Source organism: Pyrgilauda ruficollis, unplaced genomic scaffold (assembly GCF_017590135.1).
Source record: "Pyrgilauda ruficollis isolate IOZ18807 unplaced genomic scaffold, ASM1759013v1 scaffold73, whole genome shotgun sequence".
NCBI lineage: Eukaryota > Metazoa > Chordata > Aves > Passeriformes > Passeridae > Pyrgilauda > Pyrgilauda ruficollis.
The window spans coordinates 2238133-2253641 of NW_024529155.1; the positions used below are offsets into that span (position 1 = coordinate 2238133).

A 15509-nucleotide genomic window follows, 5' to 3' on the forward strand; every position below is an offset into this window, starting at 1 on the left:
TTATCTTTTCTTGACCTAAGCATGGCCCTGTAGTTTCAGCTGCATAATGTGTTTCAGTTTTCTTAGCCTAGGGTTTTGCCAAGCATTGCTGGTACTCTGTTATCTTCAATTGCAGAGGCATACACAGTTCATGCTAGAATTAGTTGTTTAATACTTGGGATTTTTATTGGAATACCAACTTGTTTTTTGTTTCTGAAGACAGGAGAGTGCACAAGGTCTCCTCCCTATTTCACAAAGTAAGATTTGCAGTTTGAGGCATCACTATGGTAAAACAATGCCCCTCACTCATTAATTTATAATGCTGCAAAGAATGCATTTTTTAATCTAAGTCATGATTTAATCATGCATCAAGGACAGGGGAAGATGTTTAAATCCATAATATATATATTTATGTTCTATTGCTGAACTTGCAGCCACAAAAGCCTGTCTAAGGAACTTAGCTCTTACAGTATCAGTGTGGAAACAAACTGTGAATGTGGGCCATCACCTTTCTACTCTGTACTGTTAAGATATTACTGTTCTCAGACGAAAACTGACAGGTTTTTCAGGCATCACTATGCCTGAAAACAGGGGAAAAAATGCCCACTCTTAGGAATGTTTATATGGGGGATAAAAGGAAAGTTCCCAGAGGTGTGCACAGAGGGATGCACACCTCAGTCATTCACATTGTAATGTACGTGACACATTAATAAGTGACCAGTGCTAAAGATGTGTTTATTATTGTGCTGCAGAGCTGCTGTAACCTGTAAGTCTGTTAGTCTCTAACTCTTCAGTTTTTAAACTTCAGCAAGGCTTCCAGAGAGATGGATGATGCAAAAATATGGTACAGTAAAATACAGATGTGTAGTTTACTTCTTAAAAATATATGCTTTATTTTATATCTTTGAGGTTAGGAAGGCTCCCCCAGGGGTTAAGATCCCAGTGTTCCAGGTATTCTGCACAGTCACAGAGAAATACTGTCACCTTCAAACGCAAACAGTTTAGAGGGAGAAGCAGAAAAGCAGAGAGGAACATCCAAGAGCTCAAAATAGCATCCAAATTGCCTTTTGTCCTGCCCACTGCATTACACAAGTTCTGTACTGTAACATAGAAACCCTCAGTAAAAATCACAAGTGTAAGTTTGAGTTTTATCCCAACACTGCTCTTGGTCAGCAGGCATCATCTGTTTTTGGGAGAGACACTTGGTGCTCAAGAGACAGTCACCTTAAATCCTGCCTGTATTACTTAAAACATTTATAGGATGTACATAAGTTAAGTTTGAACACTTCAGAGAGAGCTGGAGAAGCCTATGCATTTTAGGTTTTCCATCAATTAGCTGTGAAGCTAATGACAAAGTCAGCTTCCCTTGCTGTGCTGTTCTTTCTACCAGACATTATTATTCATAAGGTCAAATTGTTGTTTCAGCCATGACTTCCAGAGTTCTGCTTAGGTCCATTCTGTGAAAAGCAAAGGAAAACTGGGATGTCCTCCGCTGCAGAGGATTTTCTCAGGTGCTCACATGTCCTGAGTACAGAAGGACAGCTTTGTGAGAAAAGCAAACTTAAGGGATTTGGGGTTTCTTAAGGCATTTCAGGGCCTTGCTCCTGCCAGCCCTGTACACACCACTGGCTCCCCAGGCTGGCTCCTAGGGCAGCCCTTGTGCAGGCACTGACAAAGCTAATTAAGGAAACAGATTTCTCCTGTGCACGTACTAGAACCAAACTGCCTCTGGAACGGAGCCAGGCACAACTTCAGGCACCACTCTCTTGAGTCAAACTGCACTTACTTCCTCAGTTGTTTTGGTTTCATGGCTCTACAGAGAAGATTTGGAATTACACAGATGTTCCCATTTCAAATGGGAATTTTAAACATTACCCTCATGGTCCCTGGATAAAGGAGCAACCTGATAACAGCTGAAACTTTCCCCATATCAAGCTTCTGCTAAAATTTTACATTAATACACATCCAAAAGGAAGGACTACTAAAGAACCAGGTCAGTCAGTGCAAAATTGGGATTACAGAACAAACATTTTCAGTCTTAGTACAGCTCTGGCAAATTCTCATAGGAATTAAAATGCTGCATTAAACTCAAGTCTCTCACCATATGAAAACAATCCTGACCTAAGAAGAATCCTTCCTAAACTGACAGTGTTTTGGCAGTGGGAACAGATGCACTCCTTGGCTATGTACACACAGAGCACACAGTGAGGAATCCTAGCAGGGAGTGAATCCAGCACACAGAACACTGCAGGAATCAATGCCCCTCAGCTTTCAATGTCTTTATTCTTACACTGTTTCTCCTCAATGAGCTGCTGGCATGGGCAGCTCTTTTATAGGTGTGCAGAATCCTTAACTCCCTCTGCCGCTTCTAGAGAATGACTTTCTCTCTAAGTTGAAATCTTACTAAGCCACGAAGGTAGAATAAAAGCGAGATTTATTTATGTCCTTTCAAGGTTTGGTAGGGTTGGTTTTTTTTTTCCTTAATCATGAGAAGGCAATAAAATTGTGACTCCAGAGTTTTAAATCAATTTCTTTCAATTACAAATTATGAATCTAAATCAAATCTAAAATAATCATCCATATAATCCTTTCTCTGTGCTACATAGGATGCTACAAACTTTGTTCTTTCCTTGAAAAGACTGGGTACATTCAAGAGAGAAGGCCTGAGGGTAACAAGGCTCAGTCCATTCCTATTTAGTTACAAACTCACCTCACCAACTCTTATAATTTTTCTTGTCCCAGGTACTCTGGGATGTTCTCAACAACTGCCGGTTCACCTTCCCACTACCATTCCATTTTCCACCTTATTTTAGAGACAGGTGCTTTTACATGGGATATTTGTTTGCCCTCACAATAACTAAGAAATTCAACTTGGTCCAGAGTGCTTCAACACCTCTCCAAATCAGACTATTAGGCAACATTATCCTCATTTTATACATAGGCAAAAATTTGAATGGCATTTGAAAAGCATTTAAAGCTCCTAATTTTCAGACTTTTAATTAGTGGAAGTATTAACTAATTTCATTAGTTTTGACATTGTTGCTCTAGGTTAAATGCCCAAAGAAATGTGAGAAATCACAATGTGATTAAGCAGAGGACTGACCATGCTAACAGAACACAGAATAAAACATTCAAGTTACCAGTATGAATCCAAACATACTTTATTCAAAGGACAAGATTCATGGACAGGACTTAACTCATAGTCAAGTTTCAGTTTTTGGCTCAAGTTCTGAATAATTATACATCCATATCATTAGAAATACTAACACAGTAGTTGAACATCCCTGTATTGATCAGGTGTACCTGCAGATCTGCTCTTCTCATGCTTGTATATTCAGTAATTTCTTCACAGATTCCTTGTACTGAGCCATGTTACTTTCTGTTTCACCTTCATTTTTAAGCGCAATGACTGAGTTTCTGTAATTCTTAACCACTTCAGATGCCAGCAGCTCCTCCTTAGTGACATTACTGACATTCTCTGAGGCTTTTATTCGAAGCAGTGTGTGCAAGGCATTTTTCTGAGAGCGACTGTTTTCCCAGATATACTCTTCCATGTCTTCCTCAGACTTCTCACTCTCCCACTTCTCAGTTTTCTGAAAGAAAATGGACAACCTTTTCTGGACTGAAACAAAGCAACAATAATTTGAAGAAATTGATCTCTCATAGCGTTTCCCTTTAAAAACTGCATTCATGGTGGAAGGTATTTCCTCCTCTAGAGTGCAAGGCTTGTAACTCAAGCCTGTATGAGCAGGATGAACTCGTTTCTCCCACTCATCAGGTTCTTTCTGTATCTGGCAGATACAACTGAGTCAGAGTGGGAGAAAAAGCTTATGGACTGTACATAATGAATAACTAAAAACCTTGCAAAAGTAGTAATTTTAAAGAGCCCTCACCACTGCAGTTCTGGAAGCAGCCACCCAGCTATTGTGTCCCTAGCAGAGGGTTCTGGTCTGGCTACACTGGCTGGTGGGAAAGTGAGACAGTGCCTAACGAGTAACCCATGATGTGATTCACAAAGAAAAGCACCACCAACAAATACATTTCTTCTTCCTGCAAAATACATTGCTCAACAGAATCTCTATCCACAAGGTGCTGATCTTTATTTAATCAGTGCTGCAAAGTTTGACAGAATAAGTAGGGCACTGACAGAAGATACCATCCCAGTACCTGTAAATACACTTCTTCTGTATCAATTCTGTCTTTCAACATCTCTCCAGCAGGCCTTTAAAGAATTTTAAGGAATATTTCAAATGTTGTGTAACCTGCTATTTTTTACTGTACTTTGATAAATACAGATGCTTCAGTGATATATTTGCATTTTTATATATTGCAGGCTATATGTTTGAGTATTTATAATTATTTAGTACTTTACTGATGTAACCAATGTCGTATCTTTCTATTACCTCACCTATGTAAGAATCACAATTTGAAGTATTTTGGGTTTAGTTTTGCTATTCATGTTTTTTTTACAATTGTTATAAAATCATGCCTAAATAAAACTTGCATTTCTCTGGAAATATATTCAAAGAAACCTTATAGTAAAGCCTTTACATCATACCAATTTTGGCTTTTCTAAAATGACTTGCCACAAAGGGCTCTTCAGTAAATTTTTAGCTGTGCTATGCAGAACCAAACAAACATCTTGCAAGTCAAGGGAGGAGAGTTTTTTTGTTGTTGTTCAGGGTAGGTTTTGTTTGCTGTTTCTTTTCTGGGAAGGAGGTATGGTGGGGTGTGTGTGTTGGTATTGTTTTTCATTTGTTTATTTAAAGGTTATTCTTTCCACTAAGCATCAACAACCTTTAATTAAGCCCCAAGATTTTTTTTCACCCTGCAACTCTTGTGTGCTTGGATTCCTCTACCTGAATTTAAAACACTTTCCCAACTGCACCTGGTAAATGGCATCTCTTGTCTTTTGAGTCAGAGTCCAAATGTTTAGTCAGAAGCAGCAATTCACATTGCTCAGAGGTTCACATGACTGACATTAAACCCTGGACACAATAAAGAACAGGAGTAAAAGGACCTCACTCAATTTCTGGAGAGGAAAAACAGGAACAAAAGGACATCCTGTAGCCCTGTACTGCTGAAACATTAATGGAACAAGCGGGCACAGTGAAGTGTTCCTTGTCTGTTTGACAAACCCTGCAATCCAGGGTAGGGATTTAAAGTTTTAAATTAACAGCATCATCCTGCTTTACACATCCCCTGGCTATCTGCAGAGTGGCTATCCAAGACATTCTTTCCCCTGAACTCCAACAGAATTTTCAAGCCAAAGCCTCTCTCACAGGGATAGGGTTTCTCAGGAGTAAGGGAATATGAGTATCACTGCTGGTCACTCCCTGGACCGAACTCATGTCTGAAGTTCAAACAAAAGACCCCTGTGAGGCTTTTAAACACCTCTAAGTCACAGCAGAGACAAGGACTAATGACAGTATTACATTTATCTCTTCAGGAATATCCTTCTCTGTACACAGCAACTCACAGGATTCTGGAGATGCATGCAGATAAACATATTAAGATTTCCCTACCTCTTGTGAGCATTACAAAGCAAGATTTTAAAGCAACTGTTGAGTATTTCTTTCTTGGGATCTTTCCCAGCAGAATGATGATGTCAACATGGATTTTAAAATAAAATCTTGACTGTGTGGTGGGAGGTGAGGGGGAAGGCAGGAAGGGATTTGACAGTAGGGGGAGATTTCCAAATCCATTAGTTTTTGCAAACTGTATCCACTAAAACTTTGATACCTTTTCAACAGAATTTACTGCAAAAGAAAAGTGATTGTAGAATTACACAGGCGATTGGAAACATACTCTAGGTAGACAAGCACCATGAAGCCTGCACAGTGGAAATGTTACACATGTTGCAGCCTCAGTTTAAACTGTTATGAATAAAACTAATAAGGACAATTAAATAAAGTTCAAAAATCAGGTCTTTATCACTCAAATTTTATTAGTTGAATTATTTTTGTCCCCTACAGATTTAACACATTAGTGAACATGTTAAAAACTGTTCACCAGTTTTAAAACTGCAGTCTTAAAAATGAGAATAAAACTGTGAGAAGTGGAATCCAAGTGTGATATTGTGTAACATTTTCCTAGAACCCCCACTTTGTGAACCAGGTTAAAAAGAAGAATTCACTAAAAATGGTTTCCCTCATTCTATCACACATAAGACAGAATCTTAGTATGATCCAGCTTGGCTAAAGATGCATTCAGCTGATACTTTCAACCTTTTCCTCTTAAAAATACTTAAAATAAGACTAAAAAAACCCCAAACCAAAACACCAGAAAACAATTTTCCATATAAAGTCAAAGATCTAAACCTATGCCTAAAGAGGCATAAAAGGCTACTTTTTCACTTCCTAATGCAAAGATAAAGAATTATTTTTTTCAATGCCATAAACATAGTAAGTCTTTGTTTCTAAGCAAATCTTTTATGCTACAGTTTAAACCAGTATTTTGGGAGATTTACAAGTCTTTACAGTGCTTAATCTGAATTCTGAAAGAGTATGAATGCTAAAATAGACTTTGAACAGTGAAGTTGCTTTTTACATGTAAGCCATTAACAAAAGGCTTCACTTTATATGGTACCTTGAAGTGCAGAAGGAAAGGAAAGAATCTGGGATCTCTTAAGCAGGCATTTCACCATCAGCGTGCTTGGGGTTTTTTCTGCCTGTTCAATTTGCACAGTTTTGTTACTGTAGTGATACAGAGGCTTAAAATTTTCAGTTCCCTGATCTTCCTTTTGGGAAAACCATTTTAACTAAAATTTCTCTATGGCACATAGAAATCTTGAAGCCAATTAAAAACACGACTCATGTTGGTTAATTTTCTTGTCAATGGTTTGAACAGTGAAATATTTAATGCTGTTTAGCAAAGACCAGGTATTTTAAAAGGATTATTTTTGAGGGGAAGAAAAGTTCTTTAAATGCCAAGTCAAATTTCAAACTCTGTATAGCCTGGAATAAATACACCTATATCTTTGTATTGCATTGAAATAAAGGATGCCCTGTGTGGTACAATAATCTTAGATTTCAGCTAATAAATGACAGCTATGCTAACATTTTCCAAGTCACTGGGAACCTTCAATCCTAAGAGGAGTTGCCAAAACAATTATGTGCTTATCTCTTTGGATATAATACACTTTGATCTGTACTATTTAATTAACAACTTAGAAATATCAACAGAAATTTGTAGAAAGGCAAAACCTCTTTGTATCATATGAGATTGGATACAGAGATTATAATTACTTGGTGATGTGGAATAAGTTAAAATCCATTCTTCTGAACAAGCAGAACTGTATTTTCCAGGACACAGCAATGGCACAGGACAGGTAGGACCTCTAGAGGGTCAAGGAAAAATCAAGAGAAACTATGAGGATAAAAATTCCAGTGAGGTACAAACGTGTTACACAAAAGGAGAACAAGCAGAGAAACAAAAACAGAACTCTGCCCCAAAGACTAATACCACACAAGAGATGCTCCCATAATTAACGATGCTCTCAAGTTTAGTCTTTGGCTCTGTAACTAACTCAGGAAAGTTGCCATCAGTCTCTTTCAAAACTAAGGACAATACCTAATTTCTCCAGCCTGGAGTAGCTACATGCATTTTCTGGAAAATCCAGGTTTCTGAAAGGGTCATTTGTAAGGTATTTATCTACCTCACTTTGTTTTTGGAAGGCTGACCAGATAAGATTTTGATCTCATCAAGAGAGATCAGTGATATTAAAAATCCAAGTCTGATGATTTTCTGTTCAGTTTATTAATGCCTATGCCCCACGAGACTTTGTTTGACTCCAACACAGATTGAAAATTGAACAGCCTCAAAAACTGTATTTATGCATCAAAAAGGAGCCTTGTTCCTCCAGCAATAAGAAACATGGAGCTTAGACACAAGGTATTGCAAAAAGCTTACAACAGTCAGAAATACTACAAAGATAATTCCTAATTCAACCTTTTGCTGGAATGCTCATCCTTTTTGGTTACAAAAGTTACAAAAAAAAAGTGTAACCTTCCTCTACTAGAATACACATTTCCTGTCAGGAAACCTCCCTTCTTTGATTTTAAATGTTTGAACTCAGAGAATATGGATAAAGCCACTTTAGCTTTACCTTTTCTGGTTCCCACTACTGATGAGGACTCCTGGTGAGCATGCAATGGAATCCATGGTCCAAAACAAAGGACATATTCCAACATTTAGAGACCAGCCTCACTTCAGCCTCAGTCTGCATTACTTAAACCACACTGAGAGAGAAGCCTGTTCTAGGTGGGGAGGGCACAATTACATCACCCTTCACTGTTCTAAGGTCCCCAAGTCAGGAGCTTCATCCTGAACATCTTCAGTGATACTAAAGGTGCCCAGGGAGCTTCAGCAAGACTTGAGTGCCTCCTCCACCTGCCACTGCAACTCTACAACCCCCATGTCATAACATCCTGAGTGTTCCCAACATGAATTTTGGAATCCTAAGTAGCCAGAGACCTACTTAGGTTTCAACAGTGGACTCATATCCTTACCACATATTTTAGGCTGAATTACAAGGTAAACTCCCATTATGAAACTGCAAAATTCTGCTGTTACCAAGTATTACTAGCATGACCTGAAGTGGTAAAAATTATGTTTATTTGGAATGGCTTAAAATGATTGTAGTTGAAAAAAATGAAGATGAAGCCTAAAGAAAAGCTGTATGATGGATTTGAGTGTTATCATCAGTGGCCATGTAAAAACAACCATTCAGCACGCAAACACAGACACTGCATCCCACCGGTGCCTTACCACTGTAAGCTCTAAAAAGAAATGCAAAAGTAGTTCCCCTGAAATTCAATCACAGCTGTACAGCTGCAGGGTTGATAAATTTTAGTTAAACCTCCAGTGCCATGCTGCCTGCCCATTCTTCATTTTTTACCTTCCCTCACCTTTCTGTTTCTTACTGTAAGAAGTTGTGGAGAATAGAAAATCCAAGAAAACTTTTTAGTAATCTTTCAAGATCCCAGATTAGCAAGGCTGAATCAAGATCCTTTGCTCTCCCTCATTCTGTGTATGCTGAAACACCACATGGAATAGGAGAAATAAAAATTTAATTACTCCTAATGTTTTTCCTTACTGGAAAATTGACTTTGTGCTGCATTTGCTTCTCATTCCTGCTTTCAACTCCTGACAGCATTGGATTTTTCAGTGATAAATAATTAATCCAAGCTGTGTGAAGAAATCCATCCATGATCCTTTCAACCACTCGAGGGCAGCAAACTCTAACTCTTTAAAAACCACTTGTACCATAAACATACATCCAGTGTGGAGTAATGTTACAGCAATCAAGCAGTACCAGCATTTGAAGGCAGCAAAAGAATACGACTGGTTAAGCTGCTGATTAATAATCCATCAATATAGCTCACTCTTTCCCTGATTAATTCAATCCAGGCACAATCCTGGGGGATAATTTGAAAGGAATCACAGAAGAAGTCGAAAGAAGAGAAATTAAATTCTTACTAATTGGACCAAGTCAGCCATCTAATTAATACATTCTGAAAGCTAATAAAACATAAATATCTGATTAATAACCAGACAACTAGTAAACAGGAAGCAAAACATCTCCAAGTATTTTAGAATGAGAAAATAAATGAACATTCTTAGGTTTTGAAGATTTTTAAGACTATTTTAAAATAACTGCTCATGGGTCTGATACTGCATTTGTAACTGTAATAAAAGGATGATGCATTGCTGGCAACTAAAACATAATTACACTTGAAATTCCATTTCCTGATGTATCTCTGCATGTAACATTTCCCCCTATGCATCCCAATTGACAAAATGCAGTAATCCAGATATTACATAAATCATAGGAGTTCTGCCACATTTAAAGAGATCATGGGCAAAGTTTTCAGGCTTGAGGGCAGAAGTTACATGGATCCAGCTTTCCTTCACTCAGCAAGAATAGAACACTGCCCTCATCTTTTGATTCAATTCCATCAGCCACATGTATTAGCAGTGTGGCACTACTCTGCTGGGAAAGTCATCAAATCCTACAATTAGTTCTGCAAACAGGACTGATGTTTCTGCCTAAATGAAAGGCCAGGCCCTGTCTGTCCCCCTCCAACAGTAAAGTTCATGTAAATGAAAATAAACCACACACTGTTTGTTCATGGTTTACAAAATGGATCTAAACTACCTTTCAGCAAGTTATTAAAAGGCATTATCCTTGATCAGGGAGGAAAAAAAAACCATGTTCCACAAAATAAAAACCCATGTCTCAGGAAACCATTAACTTTTCATGGGAATCAAAGACAATTACAACTGATTGACAAACTCATCAAACATTAACGTGGAGGATGAAAGGTAATAAAAATGCAAGAGACTTGTGCATATTCAACACACACTGAACACTCCCATATCAATATTGCATAGCCCTGTCTGCCAGCACTAATTAAAGCTGGAGCCCAGCACAGCCGTGGTGTTTGTCTGAACTTATTAAAGTGAGCACTGTCTAGCTCTCTTGTCATTGCTTAACACTGGAAACTAGTCTGCCATTAATTTAGGATTTGCAATGCAATGTTATGCTGTTGGGGAGAAAAACATCCATGTGTACTTGAAATCTACAGCAAATGTTATCTTTCACCACCGATTTAATTGATGCACTCTACAATTACAAAATTATCCTTCAAGGCAACTGCCACTGAAAGGGAAATATATCTCATCCTCCTTAGGATGTTCTTAACATCAGCACTGCAGTGATCAAAATCAAGAACAATTCATAAAAAATGCTAAATACAGACATTCCCTGCTCTAGAACAACTGACAACAGAAAGTATGAGTTTTAGCAGTGGATAAGGTACAACTTCTGTAAGAGTGACATATGGAGATGATGAAGGCTTTGTCTGTCTCAAACAATGGGATAGTGACATGGGACATTTGAACAAAGTTCAGTCATCCAAAACATTACTATGGATTTCCAACAACAAAAATTTCAGTTCAGACTGCTCAATTTTTTTCTCTAAAAAATGCCTGTAAAATTGTTGAAGGGCAACAATACAACCACAAAAATATAGGAGACAAGTGTGAAGAATTCCCTGTGAAAGGAACATCTGTAGTCAGAAAGTGGGAAGGCTGCCCCTTTTCTGAGCAAGAGGGAGCTCAGAAAAGCAATCAGCTTGAGACAAGGTATGTGAGAGCGCATTTAAGAAGAACACTTCCAAATGACAGCCATGGTTTACTGCAGCCCAGGAAGAGCCCAAGAAAAGACATATTCTAATCAACAGACAGTAGTCTGGAATCCTGCAAAATGCTCTCTTGTAAGGTCATTTACTTTAAAATATGGCAGAGAGCACATTTAGAGAGTCCATGCACAACTGCTTACCCAGGATTCGTGGTACAGAACTGTGAGCAGGTGCATGCCATAATCATAGTTCTGTCTTCTTAGGGGACACCTGGAAATGCAGAAACATTTCTCTGAATAAAAGGTTAAAACCTACCATCATATTTTGTACTGTGTAATGTAGGGAATCTTAGGAAACTAGTGGTTGATTCCTGTGTACTTCTCAGTTGCACACAACCAAGAATAACATCATGGCAGCTTGAGTAACAAGAACACACAAGAATGGGCAGCTGCAAGGCAGCAGGAAAATATACAATATCCGAGGATTTAAAAATCTTCTGGAGACATCAGAAACTTCTTTGCCCCCTGTGCCAAAGTGGAATCCAACATACATTAAGTCTGAAATCTTTCAAAACGTGTTTTTAACAGTTAATAACAGGAGTAGTGTTAATTAAGTCCCATTTTCGCCTTAAATTATAATAATTCACCACGAAAATAACTGGTATTACTGGAAGACACCCAGTCCTTTCTCAGCTGTGGGCATTGCTACAATATTTTTGTTTCCTTCTGGCAGCTCACCTGTCTGTTGTAATTGTGAGCACATCTGTCTCCTGACAGTACCGCTCTCCCACAAGCTTAATGAGCTTCTTCTTTGCATGGTCATCCAAATTCAGGTTAGAAAGTTTAACCTTCAAGAAAAGGAGAAAACAACTTTAATTCCTTGGAAAATCCGAACTCTGAACTCTGGAAGTACTTGAGACAGGCAGATCTTCTATCAAGGAGAGCTGTTCAGGATACATCTGCAGAATTTCTTCGGATTATATCACGTTGAAGTATTAACATAAGGCAAGAATAATGTGAGTATTCAAACAATATACCTGCACAGCATCCCCACATCGCCTTACAAGTCCCAAGGCCAGTGAATATGAATGGACAGATTTGGTCAGGAACACAAAGACATACTCACTTGTGTGTGATTTTGAATTCCCTCCATTTCTCTCATTTCCTTACAGAAGATCACACTTCCATGTTTGGAAAGAAAGCCAAGCATTTAGGGGTTTGAAACAAAGGCTGTTTACCAAAACTACTACTTACTCTTAAGGTCACCACCCTTGCTTTGGAATTCCGAATAGATGTCCCTGAAGAAACATAATCTACTGTTTCAATTTCAATGGGAAAATGCTGTTCACATTTCTCATCACTGTCCAGAGCACTTGGCCATTCAGTGCAGAAATCTGTACAATAAAGAGAAAAACACTCTGAGTAATATCTGCATATTATATACCTATACCTCTGGTATATTTGGCTGGGTGTTTTTTTTCTTTCAAATGTATTGCAATGTATGTTTTTAAAAGTACTAGTCTTAGAAACCATACTCATTTAGGTAACAGCAGTGTTTCTGCTGTTTCCCGTATTGCCATGTCTCTCTTTGTACCGGCTTCCCCAAAACAGGATACAGCACTGCAGGTGCAGTCTCACAACTGCCAAACAGGATCATAGAAAGGTTTGGGTTGGAAGTGACTCTCTTGCTATGGGGATTTTTTACTAGATCCAGCTGCTCAAAGCCCTGTCCAACCTGAGCTTGAACACTTCCAGGATGGGGTATCCACAGGTTCACTGGGCAAGCTCTTCCAGTGTCTCACCACCCTCATCACAAAACAGCCTTCCTGCCTGAGTCCATCAGGTTCCCCTCACAGGTTTGCTGGGTGGAAGGATGCTCCTGGTCTCCAGTAGATCCTGTATCTCCCCAGCAGACCCTGCTCTCAGAGGGTCTCATATTAATAGCTCTTTGGTCATTAAATGCAGCCCATAATGGCTACTGACTGAAGCCTGTTCAATGACAGAGTTCTCTGAGAACTGAGTCACATTCGTCACTCACCTTCAGTAAAGCACTGAACTATCAACTCATCAGTTCAAGCAAGGTCTCGTGCAAAATTAACATTTCAGTCTTACTCTCGTGCTGACAACCTCCCGAGACTTATCTGCTACCACCTGGATGACTCCTGGCAGCAGCAGGAAAGGACACAGTACCAGCCACAGCCAGCTGAATAACCAGCTCCACAAGTGTACCATGCCTCACCTCCATCACGCACAGTTACGTCTTGCTTTGTCTGAAAACTTCCAGAGATGGTTTAAAAAGAAAAAAACAAACAACTAAACAAACAAAAAAATAAAAAATCCCTCAAACCCCGCCCCCCCCCCCTCACCTTTAAGAGCTGCACAGTGCTTCTTAACTGCAGGAGGAGTAAGATGCAAAAAATTGGGGATCTGAAACAGACACATTAAGAGTTATCAAAATAATAGTTTTTTTGTCTGATCAGAATAAATGGGCATTACGGAAATCTGATTACACTTCTCACATTTGCTAAAGCAATATAAAATACTTAAGGAAATATTCATTTAAGCAGACTCTTCTCAAGTCTGATTTAGGGAAAGACTTAACTCTGTGACAAAAGTCACAGGCATGATCATCCTAAAAAGTCTCCTGATATCATTCACTTGTTAATTAACTTTATATTTGTTACCACTTAGAAACTTGAGAGGATTATGTGACTTAACAGCAGAAAGGAGTCTCCAAGACAAATATTCCAATCAAAGCAGTGCAGTCTTAGTGAACAGTGACTTTCAAAGTGACCCCCCAGCCATGGCACATGTTTTACCTTGATAAGCTCTAGGTTGCCTTCTTTTGGTGGAGGCACTCCTCTCTTCACTGGGTAACCCATTCGGATTGGGAGAGGCACAGAGGCAGGCTTGAAGGCAGCTGCTGTTGGGTACACACTGCTCCAGTCCTGATCCACAGCCATCCTCTCTGTCCTGGGGGGTGCAGCCTGATGAAGGGAAACGGGGACAGGTGGGACAGGAGATACACAGGATGTACGACAAGGCAGGAGCAACACATCAAACAATGATTTCAAGAACCAATTCCCACAGCTGGACATTTCAAGACACCTTTACAGCCAAAGTTAGTGCTGATTTGTAGAGGAATTTTTAGCAGAAAGTCTTTTCCATCTTAGCTACCAGGCCTTTCCCAATCTTCCACTGCATTCGATGGCAGAGATGCTTAGGAACAAGAACTTGCCATCTTCCTGCCTTGGGATAAATCAGGAGGGGGAATCAAACAATACAGAATTGCAAATTCTATTTCCTAAAGGGCCTGAACATGTGGTGGGGGACAACACAGTGAGTTCTAAAATTCTGGAATTCTGTAGGTGTGGAATAGTTCACAATTAATAATGCTGAATTTTCTTGACACAGAAATTCCAGTGTAGGGACAATGTATCAGTATATTGCAGAAATAGCTTATACCCTCCAAAAACTGACCATCATTTCAGTCAAATGCTCTTAGAAAAAGAAAAGCTTTATGCCAGAAAGCAAGCACCACAAATCCTGTAAAGTCAAGTCTGAAAACAACACTGACATGTCTGGATTACTGGAAATGAAACTTTAAGTTACTTTTCAGACCTGCACTACATGGTGCCAGTGCAAGTTAACCATCAGCTTAGTGTTATATTTTTGATAACATAGACTGAAAAGATTACAGAAGGCAGGTGCTGACCTGGAATGGTCCCAGGGGATTGTTTCACCAGGATGTGACTTCAGAAGGGGCTGCTGGGCAAACTGACACAACACACAGCTTAGAAAACTTTCCCAAACACCTGAGCTACCTGTAAATTTCAGTACTTACTGATCTTACAAACTGTGGTGTCCTGCCTCTTCTCCTTACTGAACCTGAAAGAAGGGGAAAAAAAAAGAGATTAACAAAAACATATTTTTAAAATAAATTATTCTATAGTTTTGGGAGCAAAAAATGTATCATAATTCTGTATGTTTTTGTTGTAGTATCCAGTAATACTCCCCAATCTTTACATGGAAGAAGGGGAAGATCAGATACTCAAAACTTAAGATTACCAATTAATTTTGTAAAAAAGAAGATAAAAAAGAACTTGGAGGACAAAAATGAAGGACACTTTTGCCTTCATTCCTATGCTCCCCTTCCTCTTTCCCACACAGCAGTCACATATCACTCTCTACCAGCAGTAAAAGATGGATAAATTTCAGAGTTCCTACTTCCAAAAGGAGAGTGCAATGTCTCTACCCTTTCCTTGTGACAGCACAGCTTCACACCCTCTTCTGTGCCACTCTGCAGCACAACTAACCCCTGCATGAACAGTTTGGACATTGGATTGCTTCTCTTCTAGAACTGGGGGGGGGGGGGGGGGGCCCGCCG

At 39.1% G+C, this 15509-nt stretch overlaps 1 protein-coding gene across 2 annotated transcripts in view; it reads right to left on the bottom strand.

Moving 5' to 3' along the window:
- Positions 1-3124: 3124 nt before the first annotated feature.
- MRPS35 (mitochondrial ribosomal protein S35) overlaps positions 3125-15509 on the bottom strand; it is a 13610-nt gene continuing 1225 nt past the window's right edge. Inside the window, exons 2-9 of one of the 2 annotated variants that reach the window (XM_041485983.1) lie at positions 14967-15010; positions 13942-14109; positions 13489-13549; positions 12377-12516; positions 11861-11970; positions 11324-11393; positions 7227-7318; positions 3318-3572 (exon numbers count right to left, since the gene is read on the bottom strand). In XM_041485983.1, the coding sequence (XP_041341917.1) occupies positions 3467-3572; positions 7227-7318; positions 11324-11393; positions 11861-11970; positions 12377-12516; positions 13489-13549; positions 13942-14109; positions 14967-15010 (791 nt within the window). In that variant the 3' untranslated portion in view covers positions 3318-3466. Of the gene's footprint in view, positions 3573-7226; positions 7319-11323; positions 11394-11860; positions 11971-12376; positions 12517-13488; positions 13550-13941; positions 14110-14966; positions 15011-15509 lie in introns of both variants that reach the window. The other variant, XM_041485982.1, reaches the window with a different exon arrangement.